This window comes from Rhinopithecus bieti, unplaced genomic scaffold (assembly GCF_001698545.2).
Source record: "Rhinopithecus bieti isolate Rb0 unplaced genomic scaffold, ASM169854v2 scaffold_17861, whole genome shotgun sequence".
Lineage (NCBI taxonomy): Eukaryota > Metazoa > Chordata > Mammalia > Primates > Cercopithecidae > Rhinopithecus > Rhinopithecus bieti.
Window position 1 is genome coordinate 77,834 of NW_016809830.1, and position 16,666 is coordinate 94,499.

The 16,666-nt window shown below is 39.1% G+C and overlaps 1 protein-coding gene across 5 annotated transcripts in view; it reads right to left on the bottom strand.

The window, feature by feature from the left end:
* POLR3G (RNA polymerase III subunit G) overlaps nucleotides 1–16,666 on the bottom strand; it is a 39,869-nt gene that overhangs the window by 21,891 nt on the left and 1,312 nt on the right. For 3 of the 5 annotated variants that reach the window (XM_017890512.1, XM_017890513.1, XM_017890510.1), the window contains exons 2-3: nucleotides 6,780–6,939; nucleotides 4,238–4,367 (exon numbers count right to left, since the gene is read on the bottom strand). In XM_017890512.1, coding sequence (XP_017746001.1) covers nucleotides 4,238–4,367; nucleotides 6,780–6,896 — 247 coding nt within the window. In that variant the 5' untranslated portion in view covers nucleotides 6,897–6,939. The remainder of the gene's footprint in view (nucleotides 1–4,237; nucleotides 4,368–6,779; nucleotides 6,940–16,666) is intronic. The other 2 variants (XM_017890511.1, XM_017890514.1) reach the window with 1 other exon arrangement.

Below are 16,666 nucleotides of genomic sequence, written 5' to 3' on the forward strand. Positions count from 1 at the left end.
GAAGGTACTTCAAGATAGAGAAAACATAAGATCACTCAGATTCCACAGTTATCTTAGATATATAAAAGGGTTCAATGGGCTGATATGGTATTCTAAGATAAAACGAGTTTTCCTTTTTAAGTAAATTTCTGTTTCTTCTTTAGAAAACCTCTATGCAAGAATAAAAGTTATGAATATCAATCACACAAACAATAAGAACTGTTCCAAAAATACTGTCAAAAATTTATATTGAGTCTCACGGACACGGGTGCTATAGCAAGAATTAGTAAGCCAAATTCCATTTATTCAGTAACAGACCTATGGACGTATTTAAGTAAACGTACTATTTCCATTAAGCTGTGAGGTTCTGAAAATGACTTATGACACCATCACCACTGTCAGAATCATGTTTCTACCTCAAAGGACCCTGTAGTTCAGGAACTTGAGCTAGAAACCATTGGACTGGACGATCTCTACATCCTCTTACAGCCAAAATTCACTAAATAATATTCATTGGTGTTTTTCCTTTATTATATAACAAATTTCGATGCAAAATACTAATCATTTCTATAATTCTACCTGAAAACATTAAAAACAAACTTTGAAGACATTGCAACATGAAATATGTTCATTCCATGCCTTCAGTTCTTTAGGACTGATCTCAATGCCCTGAGCCACCAGCCACTTGACTATCAGGAAGTCTTGAGATCTCCCACCCTATTTGTCTGTCCTAGTGTCTAATGATTTATTTATTTATTTATTTATTTATTTATTTATTTGAGACGGAGTCTCGCTCTGTCGCCCAGGCTGGAGTGCAGTGGCCGGATCTCAGCTCACTGCAAGCTCCGCCTCCCGGGTTTACGCCATTCTCCTGCCTCAGCCTCCTGAGTAGCTGGGACTACAGGCGCCCGCCACCTCGCCCGGCTAGGTTTTTTTTGTATTTTTAGTAGAGACGGGGTTTCACCATGTTAGCCAGGATGGTCTCGAACTCCTGACCTCGTGATCCACTCATCTCGGCCTCCCAAAGTGCTGGGATTACAGGCTTGAGCCACCGCGCCCGGCCATGATTTAGTTATTTACAGTAGCCCTTAAGTCTCTCTTTCCTAAAGAACACAGGTGGCAAGTGATGCACCTGGCGAATGCACAGTCATGCAGTATCTCTATCTGGAATATGATTCTGACAGTCGGGTGGTTCTGTTCAATCTGGCCAATTCTTTTTTACTCATAGCATGGATATTATATAAATTTATACATGCACATATATACACATATTATATAAACCTATATATGCACATATAAATGTATATATTTTATAGAAAAACCTTTATTTTTAACATGAGTGTGTTTTTTAAGCACACTATTATCAGGAAAGAGAGGTAAGCTGGGTGTGGCGGCTCAGGCCTGTAATTCCAGCACTTTGGGAGGCCAAGATGGGAGGATCGCTTGAAGCCAGGAATTCGAGACCACTGTGAGCAAAAAAGCGAGACCGCTGTCTCTACAAAAACAATAAAAATAAAAAATTAGCCAGGCATGGTGGTATGTGCCTGTAGTCCCAGCTACTCAAGAGGTTGAGGTAGGAGGATCACTTGAGCCCAGGAGTTTGGAAGCTGCAGTGAGCTGTGATCGTGCCACTGCACTCTAGCCTGGGTGACAGAGCGAGACCTCATCTCTAAAATACAAAATAAAACAATTAAAAAAAAAAAAGACAGAAGTAAACATGAAGATCTCAGGGAGAATGTACTTGTATCAATCTGGAAATTTCTATACAAGAGTTTTCCCCTGAAAGAAATAAAAGCAAAAAAAAACCCTTATATTTTTAAATACTTTATTGCCTAGTTATCAAAGATAAAGTGCCCCTTAATCCAAGTACAAGCCAACCATTCCCATAGACCAACAACAGAATTATGGTTTTTTGTTTGTTTGTTTGTTTTTTGTTGTTAAGAGACAGTCTCGCTCTGTCACCCAGGCTGGAGTGCAATGGCACGATCTCGGCTCACTGAAAGCTCCACCTCTCGGGTTCACGCCATTCTCCTGCCTCAGCCTCCCGAGTAGCTGGGACTACAGGCACCCGCCACCATGCCCTGCTAATTTTTGTATTTTTAGTAAAGATGGGGTTTCACCGTGTTAGACAGGATGGTCTCGATCTCCTGACCTCGTGATCCACTTGCCTCGGCCTCCCAAAGCGCAGGGATTACAGGCATGAGCCACAGCGCCTCACCGACAAAATTATGTTTTTAATATCCCTGTCTAAAACACTCACATAAATGCTTTAATTATTTGATACACTTTTTTTTTTTTGAGACAGAGTCTCACTCTGTTGCCCAGGTTGCAGTACAGTGACATAATCCCAGCTCACTGCAACCTCCACCTCCCCGGTTCAAGCGATTCTCCTGCCTCAGCTTCCTGAGAAGCTGGGATTACAGGCACCGGCCACCACGCCTGGCTAATTTTTGTATTTTTAATAGAGACGGGGTTTGCCCATGTTGGCCAGATTGGTCTCAAACTCCGGACCTCAGGTGATCGGCCTGCCTCAGCCTCCCAATGTGCTAGGATTACAAGAGTAAGCCACTGCACCTGGTCTGATTTGATGTACTTTTAAATTAGACATGTGCTTTAATAACAACCACATTCAGCTAAGTAAATCTGTACCATAGAGAAAAGATCAATTTTAAAAGCACTAAAGTATACCCTGCATTACTATTTTTTCTAATAAGAATGAATACTGATTAGTTCATTTGGTCTTTTTGAAATCTTTAAAATGAAAAGTTTTATTTTAGAACTCAAACAGATGAAAGCATACAACATATTCATGGAAGTTAAAAATTTCAGTATTAGGCCGGGCGCGGTGGCTCACGTCTATCTGTAATCCCAGCACTTTCGGTGGCTGATGCGGGCAGACTACTTTAGGTCAGGAGTTCCAGACCAGCCTGGCCAACATGGTGAAACGTCTCAACTAAAAATATCAAAATTAGCTGGGCATGGTATTGTGCATCTATAATTCCAGCTACTCAGGGGGCTGAGATATCAGAATCACTTGAACCCAGGAGGCGGAGGTTGCAGTGAGTCGAGATTGCACCACTGCACTCCAGCCTGGGTGACAAGAGTGAGACTCCATTCCATTACAAAAAAAACCAAAAACAATTAAATATTTTTGAGATAAAATATCTCTTATCAAACCATTATATAACTCAAAGCAGCTATGTTTTGAGAATTAAATGAATTTGTCTAAAATGCTTCTTATAATTATAAGTGCATGCTAAGATCATTACACAAGGCTTCCTTTTTTGACTCAGCCAATTCAAACTATTCTAGAGAGAGGAAAAATTGAATGTATTTTTAATACTAATGGAATGAGATGACACTATTAATTTCTCATGTTTTAATGATGTTGTTTTGAGAACTCAAAGGTGGTATCAGTCTCTCTAATTTCAACAATCAAGGGCAGAAAGTGAAAAATCAATATAGTACTGCTGTGCTAAATAGCTACGCAGGAATCGTTTCCTTTCCTATAAAACCACTTCCCACTTCTAGTCTGAGACTGTTGAGCCCTCTCCAACTATAATGTTTCCTTTCTTCCCTAAGCAGCACTAATGAACACACATTTTACATCATATCAAATACCTAAATGATAAACCAAACAAAATCAAGTCTTAAAAATTTTTTTAACCTAAATATTAAATAATTGGAGACATGCATAAAGGTTTATGTATAATGATAATAATCACAGCATTATATATACAAGCAAAAAACTGGAAATAATCTTTAAAAAGCAGGAAATTAGTTACAGTTAATAATATTATATCCACAGAGTAGACTACTAGTCATTAAAAGTCATGTTTGCCAAGAATAATAAGGATATGTGAAAATGCTAATATGCTACTGAGTGAAAAAAGATACAAAGTAATATGAATCTAATTTTGTAAAGAGAATATACATGCATAAGAAAAAATCTGGACTATATAACAAAATATTAATAGTGGTTCTCTAGACATAAGCATGGGTAATTTTACTTTTCAAAATTTTCCTGTTTTCATAATTTTCACTGGACATATAAAATTATTGTGAAAGCTATTTCTAAAATAAAATATCAAACTTTAAAGTATTTTTTCTGTTAAAGCAACATAAATATGCTTTTCAAAGTGGTTGATAATTTTGATTGAATAGAATCAATCAACATTCAATGATTATATACCTTGTGCTTAAACACTGTTTCATCTGTATACATTAAGACACATAATTAAAGATTCCAATATGGTACCTTGTCTTTCTTCAGGTGTTTCAATAAAATAAGGCATTCTTTTCATTGTTTCTCTCAACTCCTGTTTCAAAGCCAGCATATATTCTTCACCTTCTCCTGTTTTCAGTGGCACTGGTTTATAATCTGTATCCTGTTTATATTAAGAGACAAAGGTTTTTTTTCAAATCAATTATGTATTTTAATATCCCTTTTATCTGTATTGTAGAAAAGAGCAGTTTTATTGAAATACTGTGTTTTACAGGCACTAAGTTTTATAATCAACTTAAAAGATGAACTTCTGTAGTCTATTTAACCTGTTAACCCATTTCCTACTTTGCTCTCATATTAGAGGTAAAAAAGATGCATAATTTTCCTATTGGCCCTGAAAACTACACCAATAATCATTTTGTCATACAGTCTGTTGACGTATGTGATTATCTACTTTAAAGATTAAGATACCAGGCGGGCGCAGTGGCTTACGCCTGTAATCCCAGCACTTTGGGAGGCCGAGGAGGCGGATCACAAGGTCAGGAGATCGAGACCATCCTGGCTAACACGGTGAAACCCTGTCTCTACTAAAAATACAAAAAAAAAAAAAAATTAGCCAGGTGTGGTGGCAGGTGCCTGTAGTCCCAGCTACTCGGGAGGCTGAGGCAGGAGAATGGCGTGAACCTAGGAGGCGAAGCTTGCAGTGAGCCAAGATCGTGCCACTGCACTCCAACCTGGGTGACAGAGCAAGAGTCTGTCTCACAAAAAAAAAAAAAAAAAAAAATTAACATACCAAAAAAAAAAAGGAAAAGAAAAGAAAACTAAGGTACCCAAATGAGAGCAGCTGCTTTAGGTCCTTATTAACCTCAACTAGTGGTGGTGTTATTGGAAAATAAATAAATAAAAAAGCAGCAGCTATCATTTAGTATATGGTTACTATGATATATTCAATATCCAATATCCATTATCTCATTGAAAGGACTACTAATATTTCTCCTTTTACAGTGAAGAAATTGAGAAGTGAACAATTTATAAGCCCATAGAATGAATAAATGGCAAGATGGAGTTTGAAGCTGCATTTCAAGTTTTTAAAATTATACACACATATACATATACACAAATATGCATTTGTATGTGTGCATATATTTACACAAATATATTCATTAACAAGTGGATCTCTAGGGTACATAGTAAAGACATTTCTGGTTTCAGAGAATAAAGATAAGGTACATTTTCAAAATTTGATTAGGAATATATACACTCATTCTGCAACTACTTATTGAGTACCCAACACGGTTAGACTATAGAAGATACCATGATAAACAAGTCAAAGTCCCTGCCCACAGGGAACTTACATTCTAGGAGAGAAACACACAACAAATTAGTAAACAAATGAGGTGACATACAATTTCACATAGTGATAAATGACATAAAAATAAACGAAGGTGGGTAAAGGAAAAGTGACTGACAGTGCATGGAGGATGGAGGTGGAATCTACACAGGGTGAGCATGCGTGGCCTCTTGGGGAAGTCACATTTGAGTAGAGATTGCGATAAAATCAGGGAGCCATCCATGCAAAGAGAAGAGATGGTGGGGAACCAGCAGGCCCAAAGGCCTGAGGACATAAGGAGGCCCGCGTAGCTGAGGAATGAGAAGGACAGTGGTAGAAAAAGGGTCAGAGAGACATCAAAACGGAGAGATCAGGAAGAGCCTTTTACCCCGTGGTAAGGAATTTTAATTTTATTCCAAGTATAAAGAAATACTATGTACTAACATCCCCAGTGTTTAGAAGTAATCTCCTCATACATGGAAAAGAGCTTGTTTTAAAAATCACTGTAAAGTGACATTATGCCAATACCTGAGATATTTGTCTTTGTTTTTATGCTGCACTGAATATCAAAAGGTAAAATATCAACAGCAAAAAGCAGAGACCTCTTGTGTGAGATATCTAGATCACTGGATACATTCTAAACTAAACATAAAGTGAAAACATTATATATTATGCAAATTTAGCTTGTAGCATACTCACTAAATTTTAAAACAACACTAAAATAAGCAAAAAAAGTTCAGTAGGGGACAAAGTCAAGTGGCATACTAAGGAGCAAACTTAAATTCTATAGATACAAGACGAGAAGAAAATCATTAAGTGAAGGTGCGATATGGTGGGAACTTAGAACCATTATAAAACCTAATGACTTTTAAAACTATTATTTTCTTTTCTTTTTTTTTGAGAAAAGAAAATAATAGTTTTAAAAGTCATTAGGTTTTATAATGGTTCTAAGTTCCCTTTCATATTGGAATTTATCAGTAACACCAACAGGAGTTGTAAGAATTGAAAACTAATTCTTTACTGGTTCACATAGCACTAAATATATTAATAGAAAAACATATACAGTTTTGTTTTCTATATTTTAAGAAAGCAGATCATGAAAATATTTAAAGGTAAGTGAAACACATCTCCTTTACTTTCTTATACTTGAGGATACTGTAATCATATATCAAGTCTATATAGAATTTAATATTCTCTGAAAAATGAAAAAACACACTATGAGAATTCAACAGTTCATATACTTACAGGAAATAGTGGGGGTGGTTTCAACACTACATCAGGTAACTTTTCACCTTTGCTAAATCCAACAGCCTCAATATTAAAGGTATAAGCAGCACGTCCTCTTCCTTTATTCCCAGCCATCAGAAATAGTTATACCAGATGAGTAGCCAAATTCTGAAAGGCACTATTAATGATTAAGATTTACTGGATCACACATAAAAAAGAAATCAACACTTTAAAGCAAAATATAAAACTGCACCCCTTAAGTAGCATAGTTGATTTAAAATACTTTTGGAAAGCAAAACATGTGGAGAAATAAACATTTCACAAGTAACTGTTGAATTTCTCACACTCACACATCTTTGGCAGGTAAGATAATGATGGCTTCAACTCCCTCACCCACTACTACTGCCCCACATCCAGAATGATGAGAAGAAATCTTTCTTTTTCATATCAACATAAAAACTATCATTAGTCATATATACTTTAAGACTCTAAATGGTTTATCTTAGCATGTGAGTGTTAGGAAGAATCCCTGAGATCTAGTCCAATGTCTCCCTTTTAGAAATGGTAATGGTCGCTCAATGAGACTCGAAAGAAGCCTGTCCAAGAAAAAAAAATTCAGAGGAAAAGAGCTGAAATCATTAAAGTTATGATAAACCTGTACTCTTCAATTTTGGGGACAGGAGTGATATCACACATGCAAGTTGTACTGAACTTTTGAATCCTCTGATTATACTATGAGAACTGAGCTGGCAATGTAAAAACAGGGTTCCTTACGCTGGAGTTCTTCCAGTAGAAATCTGCATTCAACTGTAGTGATGATTATAATGCACACTCTTTACATCTCTTTTCCCGCTGATAATACTGAGTCTCATTTAAGCCTGTGAACCCAAGACAGAAACGATATGTCCTCCAGTCCACCTGGAGGAAGTCAGAGGAGTGGCTTTGGTTTTGGTCCCATCAGCTCAGTCTAATTTCTGAATCTACTCACTCTCACTTGCCCTCCTTACAAAATTATGCAAGCCACAGTACTTCACACAGCTGTTCTACTCTTCACCAGGGTTTCTTGTCTGGCCATTAATGTCACCCCTCTTAGTCTGCCACATTAATGGTGAAGGAACACCACCTAAAACCAACAAGGTGCTATCTCTTTATATCAATTTTACTGTCTACAATTTGAATATACGCAGTTCGTTGGACCAAAAGGCTGAAAACTCCCAGCTCACTTTATCACAGGGCTAACACTACAAAGCAAGCGCCTCTCAGTTCTCAACCCTGGCTGCCATTAGAATCACTTGCGTAGCTTAAAAACCTAGAGCAATGGTTCTCAAAGAGTGCTGTCTGCAGCAGCATCACTTAGAACTTGGTAGAAATGCAAACTGTGAGTTCTACCACAGACCTAAAGAAAAAAGAAACTGTGCGTGAGCCCAGCATTGGTGTTTTAAGAAGCCTTCCAGATAATTCTTATGTATGCTAAGTTCTGAGAATCACTGAACTGAACCAATCAATCCAGATCTCTTGGGGTGAGGATTGGGCAAGAGTCAGTTTTAGAAGCTTCCCAGGTGATTCTAACACACAGCAAATGTTAAGAGTATTGAGAGAACTGTTCTGGTAGAAGTCTTAGCTACTAAGGAGTAGTTGAGTTAAAATACACATGTAGAATCAAGGACTTCATAGGTCTCATCTTTGAGGTTTAAAATTATACACATTAGCCTTAGCAACTTAAAAATATTTGCCTTAAAGGTGAGATAACTGTAACTGCTGTAAATCTACGTAACACTTAGGATGTGGCAGTCCAAGTTTTAATTCATTTGCAAAGAATAGCAGTAACAAGGCACTGCACTTTTAGACAGCCAATTTAATTTTTAAAATTTTTTATTTGTTATTATTTTTTTCAGATGAAGTCTTGCTCCGTCACCCAGGTGGCACAATCGTGGCTCACTGTAACCTCCCTCCCTTGCTTAAGTGATTTTCCTGTCTCAGTCTCCTAAGTAGCTGGGATCATAGGACTTACTTTTGAATTTTTTTAGTAGAGACGGCATTTCACCATGTTGGCCAGGTTGGTCTCAAACTCCTGACCTCAAGTGATCCGCCTGCCTCAGCCTCCCAAAGTGCTAGGATTATAGGCATGAGCCACGGCGCCCAGCCAATGACACCCCGCCAATGATGGCCAATTTTAATGTCCTTCTACACTTAAGGCCCCAGAAGCAAATCATATATTCAACATCTTTTTGTAATGAAACATTGTTTCCTGTTTTCTGTGAATTACTCAAGTAGAATACATGGCATTTGATTTGACATAATGGCTATGAAACTGAGAACATTTTCAGACATGATTTTGTAACTGCCCAAGGGGTTCACCCTGCCTGTTGTCTGGACAGAGCTGATTTATCAAGACAGGGGAATTGCAATATAGAAAGAGTAATTCACACAGAGCTGGCTGTGCGGGAGACCGGAGTTTTATTACTCCTTAGATCAGCCTCCCCGAAAGCTCGGAGATTTTTTTGACATGGAGTTTCGCTCTTGTTGCCCAGGGTGGAGTGCAGTGGCGCGGTCTTGGCTCACTGCAACCTCCACCTCCCAGGTTCAAGCAATTCTCCTGCCTCAGCCTCCCGAGTAGTTGGGATTACAGGCATGCGCCACCATGCCTATCTAATTTTGTATTTTTAGTAGAGACAGGGTTTCTCCATGTTGGTCAGGCTGGTCTTGAACTCCTGACTTCAGGTGATCCACCCGCCTTGGCTTCCCAAAGTGCTGGGATTACAGGAGTGAGCCACTGCGCCTGGCTGGAGATCAGAGATTTTAAGGTTAATTTGGTGGGTAGGGGGCCAGTGAATTGGAAGTGCAGACTGGTTGGCTCCAGGATGAAATCATAGGAAGTCAAAGCTGTTCTCTTCTGCAGAGTCAGTTCCTGGGTGGGGGCTAAAAGATCAGAAGAGTCAGTTAATCGCTCTGGGTAGTGTCCCCTGATCCATCAAGAGCAGGGTCTGCAAAATATCTCAAGCACTGATCTTCAGTTTAGGGAGGGTCAGAATCTTGTAGCCTCCAGCTGCATGACTCCTAAACTGTAATTTCTAATCTTGTGAATAATTTCTTAGTCCTACAATGGCAGTCTAGGCAAGGAGGAGGTTTGTTTTGGGAAAGTCTGTAACCGTCTTTGTTTTAAACCATAAACTAAGATCCTCCCAAAGTTAGTTCAATCTATGCCCAGGAATGAACAAGGACAGCTTAAAGGTTAGAAGTAAGAAGGAGTCACAGTTTAGATCTCTTTCGTTGTCTCAGTCATAATTTTGCAAAGGTGGTTTCACGCCCAAGAATGAACAAGGACAGTTTAGAGGTTAGAAGCAAGATGGGATCAGCTAGGTCTTGTATCTTTCACTGTCATAATTTTCTCAGTTATGATTTTTGCAAAGCTGGTTTCAATCCCTCCCTTTGGGTTTCATAGTTTTACATTATTCATTTTGTAAATTTATCCTTGCAGGCCTCCATATTTGAGTTTTCCTTCATAGCTGCTTGAACACTAAAAGTTGATTTGTCATCTTTAACGTTGCCATTTTAAACTACAACTCCACGCCTTTTTTTTTTTTTTTTTTTACTAATACTTACATTTACTATACTTACACAAAAGTCAGTATAGTAAATCCCCATATACCCACTACTTAGCTTCAAAATTAACAGTATATGACTATTGTACTTTCACTATACTTTTCTACTCCCATGCTTCAGATTATTTTAAACTCTTCAGTATGTATCTTCTCTGAGAGTTAAGGGCTTTTAAAAAAAAATCACAATAACATTGCATCTATAATTTTAACAATAACTCTATACCATCATCTTATATAGAACATTCACATTTTTTACTTATCACATGTTTTTACAGTTAATTTGTTCAAATCAAGATATAAAAAATACATGACATTTTACTTTCTTTTAAACTGTAATCGTTTTCCTTTTTTTTTTTTTTTTTCTTTTTTTTGTCTTTTTTTCTAAAAAACTAGGTCAGTGCTCTGTACAATGCTTCTTAAACTTTAGGTACAAGAGAATTACCTAGGAATCTTGTTAAAATGCAGATTTTGAATCAGCATTTTGAATCAGAAACTGAGAATCTGCATTTTTATCAAGGTCTCAGGAGACATCAACTGATTTGTAAACCATACTTTGAAAGTAGCAAAGCTATACAATTTCCCGTATTCTGGATTTGACTGATTTATGCCTGAGATATGGTTTAACATATTCCTCTCTTCACTGGGTGTATTTCCAATAAACAGGTAAACTAGAGGTTTAGATTAGGGTTTGATTTTTTTTTTTTAAAGAATACTTAAAAGGGATGCTCTCTCTTTCCTTCTGCATTACATCAAGATGAACATAAAGTCTCACTCTTGGTATTGATCAGGCTGGTCATGGGTTCAGGTGTTGGTCTATTTCATTAAGTATAAAGTGTCCATCAGTTTTCACCTAATGATTTTAGCAGTCACTGATGATCACCACCTACATCCATTTTTCCATTATGAATTGCAAAATGGTGGTATACAAATTGTATCATTCTTTCTGTTTCATTAATTGGAATTCTACCAGGAATCAATTTCTCTTATCTATTATTTAGTTACCTTAAAATAAAATTCATACAGTAACTGTATTTATTTTAATAGCCAAACTTATTCCAGCTCTCTACATTAAAAAAGCAGGAAAATATCCAAATGGATTTGTTTCAATTGCTGAGTCACTAAGACATATGCTGAGCCTAGAGAAAGCATGTCTCCCAAGTATCCAAACTGCTGAGCAGAAGGGGTCACACCTTTCACTCTAAGAAACAATTACAAGAGCCCACTAGCCCTACTCAAAACCACTGGGCTGCACTCCAGTCCAGGATCTGCCACTACTTAAAGATTAAAAACAATTTCAGGTAAAGTTTACCAGACTTTCCTGATCATGAGAATTAACCAGAGGACCTGCTAAACACACAGTCCTAGGCTTTCTTCAAGCCTTCAAACCTACTATACCAGAATCTTTGGAGGTGGGCCCTGGAAAAGTTTGGAAAACTCACTCTAAAAAAAGAGGATACCAGCTAGCACGGCTTCATGAAATAGCTCTTGAAAAATAACAATCTTTACTGATTCTAAATTTCCATTTTTAATCAAGCAATCTTTGGGTGTATGAATTGCTATCATTAGCGAATGTACTACCCTTGACAGAAAAGTTTCCTAGTTTGTTGACACATTTAATAATTATATGGCATTCCAGTCTACAAATCCATCTCTTTAAGTTTAGTTTTCATGAATCCATTCCCCTCTACACAGAGGAGCTGATAAATTCATTTTCTTCTCCTGCAGAGCTCAGAGAGAGTCCCTGGATCCTGGTAAATATATCATGAAAGAAACGACTTACAAGTGAGACTGTGGTTGAGTTAACTCACACTGCCTCATTCCTTTTTCAATATATCAAACTCTTGAATAAAGGAGTTTTAGTGCTTTCTATATTTCCTCATGTTTCAAATCTTTCTCTACTTCATATGGCCCAATTTCACTGAGTCACTCATTCAACCAATATTGAGCATTCCAGGCACTGTGCTAGGAACTAGAGAGCACTGATCAATGCCTTCCTTCTAAATGTCACTTTCTTTGCAATTTCTCTACCATAATCCAGCTCAGTCCTTTTTCACCTCACTTCTAATTAACTGCAAACCTTGTTGTATCCCTTGTTCTTCCTGTTTAATTTATGGATCCACATTACTCATTCTAAAGCACAGTTTTGATTCTGCTACTCTCCTCATCTTCCCTCTTGGCTAATTGAATTAAATCCAAACTCCCTATTTACTCAGAGCCCTTTTAAGATGGTTGCACCCTATTTTCCTGACTCACTAGTCTATAGTCATTTCTTGAATACCAGTCTTTCCACTGCAACTTACTCCCTCTGCCTCCCTGACTTGCTACATCCCTTTTCACCATAAAAGCCAGTTTAAGTCCCTCAGCAACCACAACAGTCACTTCATCCCACATTGCTCTTGGAAAGATCCTCCTGTTAAAACACATAGATTAAAAAAAAAAAAAAAATTCAGGTGATACACGTTACCACACTCATCAATTTTCAAAGAAATAAAGAGAACACCACTTTTGGGAAATGGACCTTTTCCAAAGGAGAAGAGTTTCACCTATGTTTTTAGTTTGTTGTTTGTTTGTCTTTCCCCCTCCCTGAGATGGAATCTCTGTCGCCCAGGCTGGAGTGCATTGGCGGGATCTCGGCTCGCTGCAACCTCCGCCTCCCGGGTTCAAGCAATTCTCCCGCCTCAGCCTGCAGTGTAGCTGGGATTACTGGTGCCCGCCACCAAACCCGGCTAATTTTTGTATTTTTAGTAGAGATAGGGTTTCACCATGTTGGCAAAGTTACTCTTGAACTCCTGGCCTTAGGTGATGTGCCTTCCTCAGCCTCCCAAAGTGCTGGGATTACAGGCATAAGCCACTGCGCCTGGCTGTTTGTTGGTTCTGACTGTGTTAAGTAGAGATTTTATCCTCCCTACTGTCTATTAAGTAGAGATTTTATCCTCCCTACTGTCTAGCATACTGCTTCCTATGTAGCAACAGCTCCACAATTAATGTCAGGCTTACCCTATTTGTGCACTGTGATTTGAGGAGCAAATCTACCCACAGAAGTACAATTCAGTTAGCCCACTATTAAGGCTTTTTTCCCCCTTTCTTTAAGTGGGACCTACCTGCACACTGGAATCACTGGGAGGTTTTAAAGAAAAGAAAACCCAGGATTCACCCCAGAACAATAAAATCAGAAGCTCTGGAGGTACTATTTAAGCATCAGGACTTTTTAAAGCATTCCAGGAGATTACAGTGTGCAACCCAAATTAAGAACCACTGCATTTTTAGTAGAGACGGGGTTTCATCATGTTGGCCAGGATGACCTCGATCTCTTGACCTCCTGATCTGCCCGCCTCGGTCTCCCAAAGTGCTGGGATTACAGGCTTAGCTGGGCATGGTAGTACACGCCTGTAGTCCCAGCTACTCAGGAGGCTGAGGCAGGAGAATCACTTGAATCCGGAAGGTGGAGATGGCAGTGAGCTGAGATTGCGCCGCTGAACTCCAGCCTGGGTGAGAGAGTGAGACTCCCTCTCAAAAAAAAAAAAAAAAAAAAAAAAAAAAAAAAAAAAAAATCCGGGCGCGGGTGGCTGTCACGTCTGTAATCCCAGCACTTTGGGAGCCGAGCGGGCGGATCACGAGCAGGAGATGAGACCATCCTGGCTAACAAGTGTGAAACCCCGTCTCTACTAAAAATACAAAAATTAGCCAGGCGTGTGGGGGACGCCTGTAGTTCCCAGCCTACTCGGGAGGCTGAGGCAGGAGAATGCGTAACCTGGGAGGCGGAGCTGCAGGTTGAGCCAAGATCAGGCCCACTGCACTCCAGCCTGGGCGACAGAGCAAGACTCTGTCCTCAAAAAAAAAAAAAGGAACCCTGCTTAAACCTCCCATTTTACAGAAAAGGAAAGTGACACCCTAAGCGGTTACTTGATTACCTAAGGACACAAAGCTAATTCCTAACAAAAGCAGGACAGCTTTAAGGCCTCAGAAAACCTTTCCACTATTCTTTCATTTGCATTACACTTCAGGAAGCATAGTCTAGGCTGGTTAGAAGACTTTTTTAATCCCAGGGAGGTCTTTATTCAATGAAGTGAATTAATAACTGCAAAACAGACTCAATTAAAAATGTAAAATCAGTAGCATTGCCCCTTCCATTTCAGGATGTCTCCTGAAAATTCCTATTCAGAATTGTTCTGGGGGGCTTAAAAATGGGTATAGTTTAAGCATCCAAGAGCTGAAAAAGTCAATTTTAATCAACTACAAAAACAACCCCTAGCAGATGCTGAGCTAATCTCTGAAATTCCTCCTAGTTGTAACATGTTATGAGTTATGATGTAAGCGAAATGTCTTGTCCTCCACGTTTTACACAGTTCCTTGTACACACTGAGGCAGGAAAATAGGGTCTGGAGGCAGGGAACAAACAGGCTGATTCACACTTCAGCTATGACAGGAAATACCCTCTCCATAGGGCATATGCCAAGTAAATGACTTTGTAACTTTACTTCATCCTCTTCGTTTACATAGGGTGTACACCAAGTAACTAAATGGAAACCCCTAGAGGGTATTTAAACCCCCACAAATTCTGTAAGGGGACCCTTGAGCCCATTTGCTCCACCCACTCCCCCACTGGAGTGTACTTTCATTTTCAATAAATATCTGCTTTCGTCGCTTCATTCTTTGCTTTGTGCATTTTGTCCAATTCTTTGTTCAAGACGCCAAGAACCTGGACACCCTCCACCAGTAACAACGCCAGCTCCCTCAACAAATGCACAAACAGACAGAAGCAGACATAGAAGCTAGAGGAGGCAGTGAAAGTTAAGTCACAGTTATTCCTGATGAATGATCCCTAAATTGCTATAATCAGGATGGGTATCCTGACCTGTCTACTTCCAATCCCCCATCTAAAAGTAGAGGTTTACCAGCTCTGTTCTCTCTCCCATGTTCTGTTTCTTCCACCTCTGCTTCAGTTCAGACCCTCGCATCTCTCACCTGGACCTCTAAAACAGAATAAATAAACTTCCTGTGGCCGGACTCTCCCTTTCAATCCACTCTGCAGTCTAGGGTATCTTTCTGGAATACAAATCTTGACATGTGACTCTCCTTAAAAGAGCTTTGGAGTCTTTCTGCCTCTCACCACATGCACCCCACGCTGTGGCCAAATCAACCATTGCATGCCTGGAGTGCCCTTCCCGCCACATCCACCTAAGCCCCAGGTTCTTTTCAGATGCCATGCAAATGACACTTTCTCCATGACAATTTCTTCCACCCTACATGGAGATAGGCCTCTCCCTTCTCTGTGTTTCCCAAGTACTACTCTGCTTTTAAGCCCTTTTTACAATCATGTTGTAACTGTCAGCTCTTATCTGTCTCCCAGGGAGTTCTTCAATCCAATCAAGTATTTATTAAGCACCCTCATCGTCAGGCTGTCTTCTATGAATTGAGAATACAGTAGTGAGCAAAACAAAATCTCTCCTCTCATGAAGCTCAGAGTCTGAGGTAAGAAACTGACAAAATATATTTTATAGGAAATGTCAGGAAGTGACAAGAAGAAAAATAAAGACAGGAAACATGGATGCTATTGTGGAAAGGGTGGCTGAAGAAGTCCTCTCTTATTCAGTGATATCTGAGCATAAGCCTGACACAAGTAAAGCAAAGAGCCATGCAGAGAATTAAAAAAGGATATCCAGTGAGATGTGGGATGCAGGCAGAGGGACCAGGAAGTGTGAAGGTCTCCTTGGAAACTTATTCTCCTTTTTATGTCCCCATTACTAACCGAAGCCTGGCAAAAGTCCAATGATTATTGGGCAAATTATTGCTGAGCTCATGGCCTGGTAGAGATATCACTCCATTTCACCACTAGTGGCTCACTTCTGCCTAGAGAAAAAGTACCCAGACTACTGAGGGCCCTATATTACTCTGCTGAGAATGCTCTAAAAGTAGTCTTTTAAGGCCTGCTCAAAAGCCACTCCTCAAGAATCCCTTCCATCTGTATTCGAGTTTTTACTTTCTCTGTGGTACATACCCTGTAATGCTTTATCTTGCAAGTAATTGTGTACAGACATTATCTTCCTTAAAACTCCTGAGAATCCAGATCATGACCTTTTTACACAATTCTGTTCATGAATTATCTAGCTCAGCGACTTGTGCATAAGGATAGCCCCCAACTGAGTAACCGAATAATCTCTACCAAGATTAGCAAAGTATTTAGAAAAGCTGCATGCCCACCAAAGACTTTAGGAGGCTAGGAAAAGAGCGTATACCTCTCCTTCCATGAAGGCTTATTAGTAGTTGTCACAGTAACGGTTTTCATAATTCTTTTGTAATTCT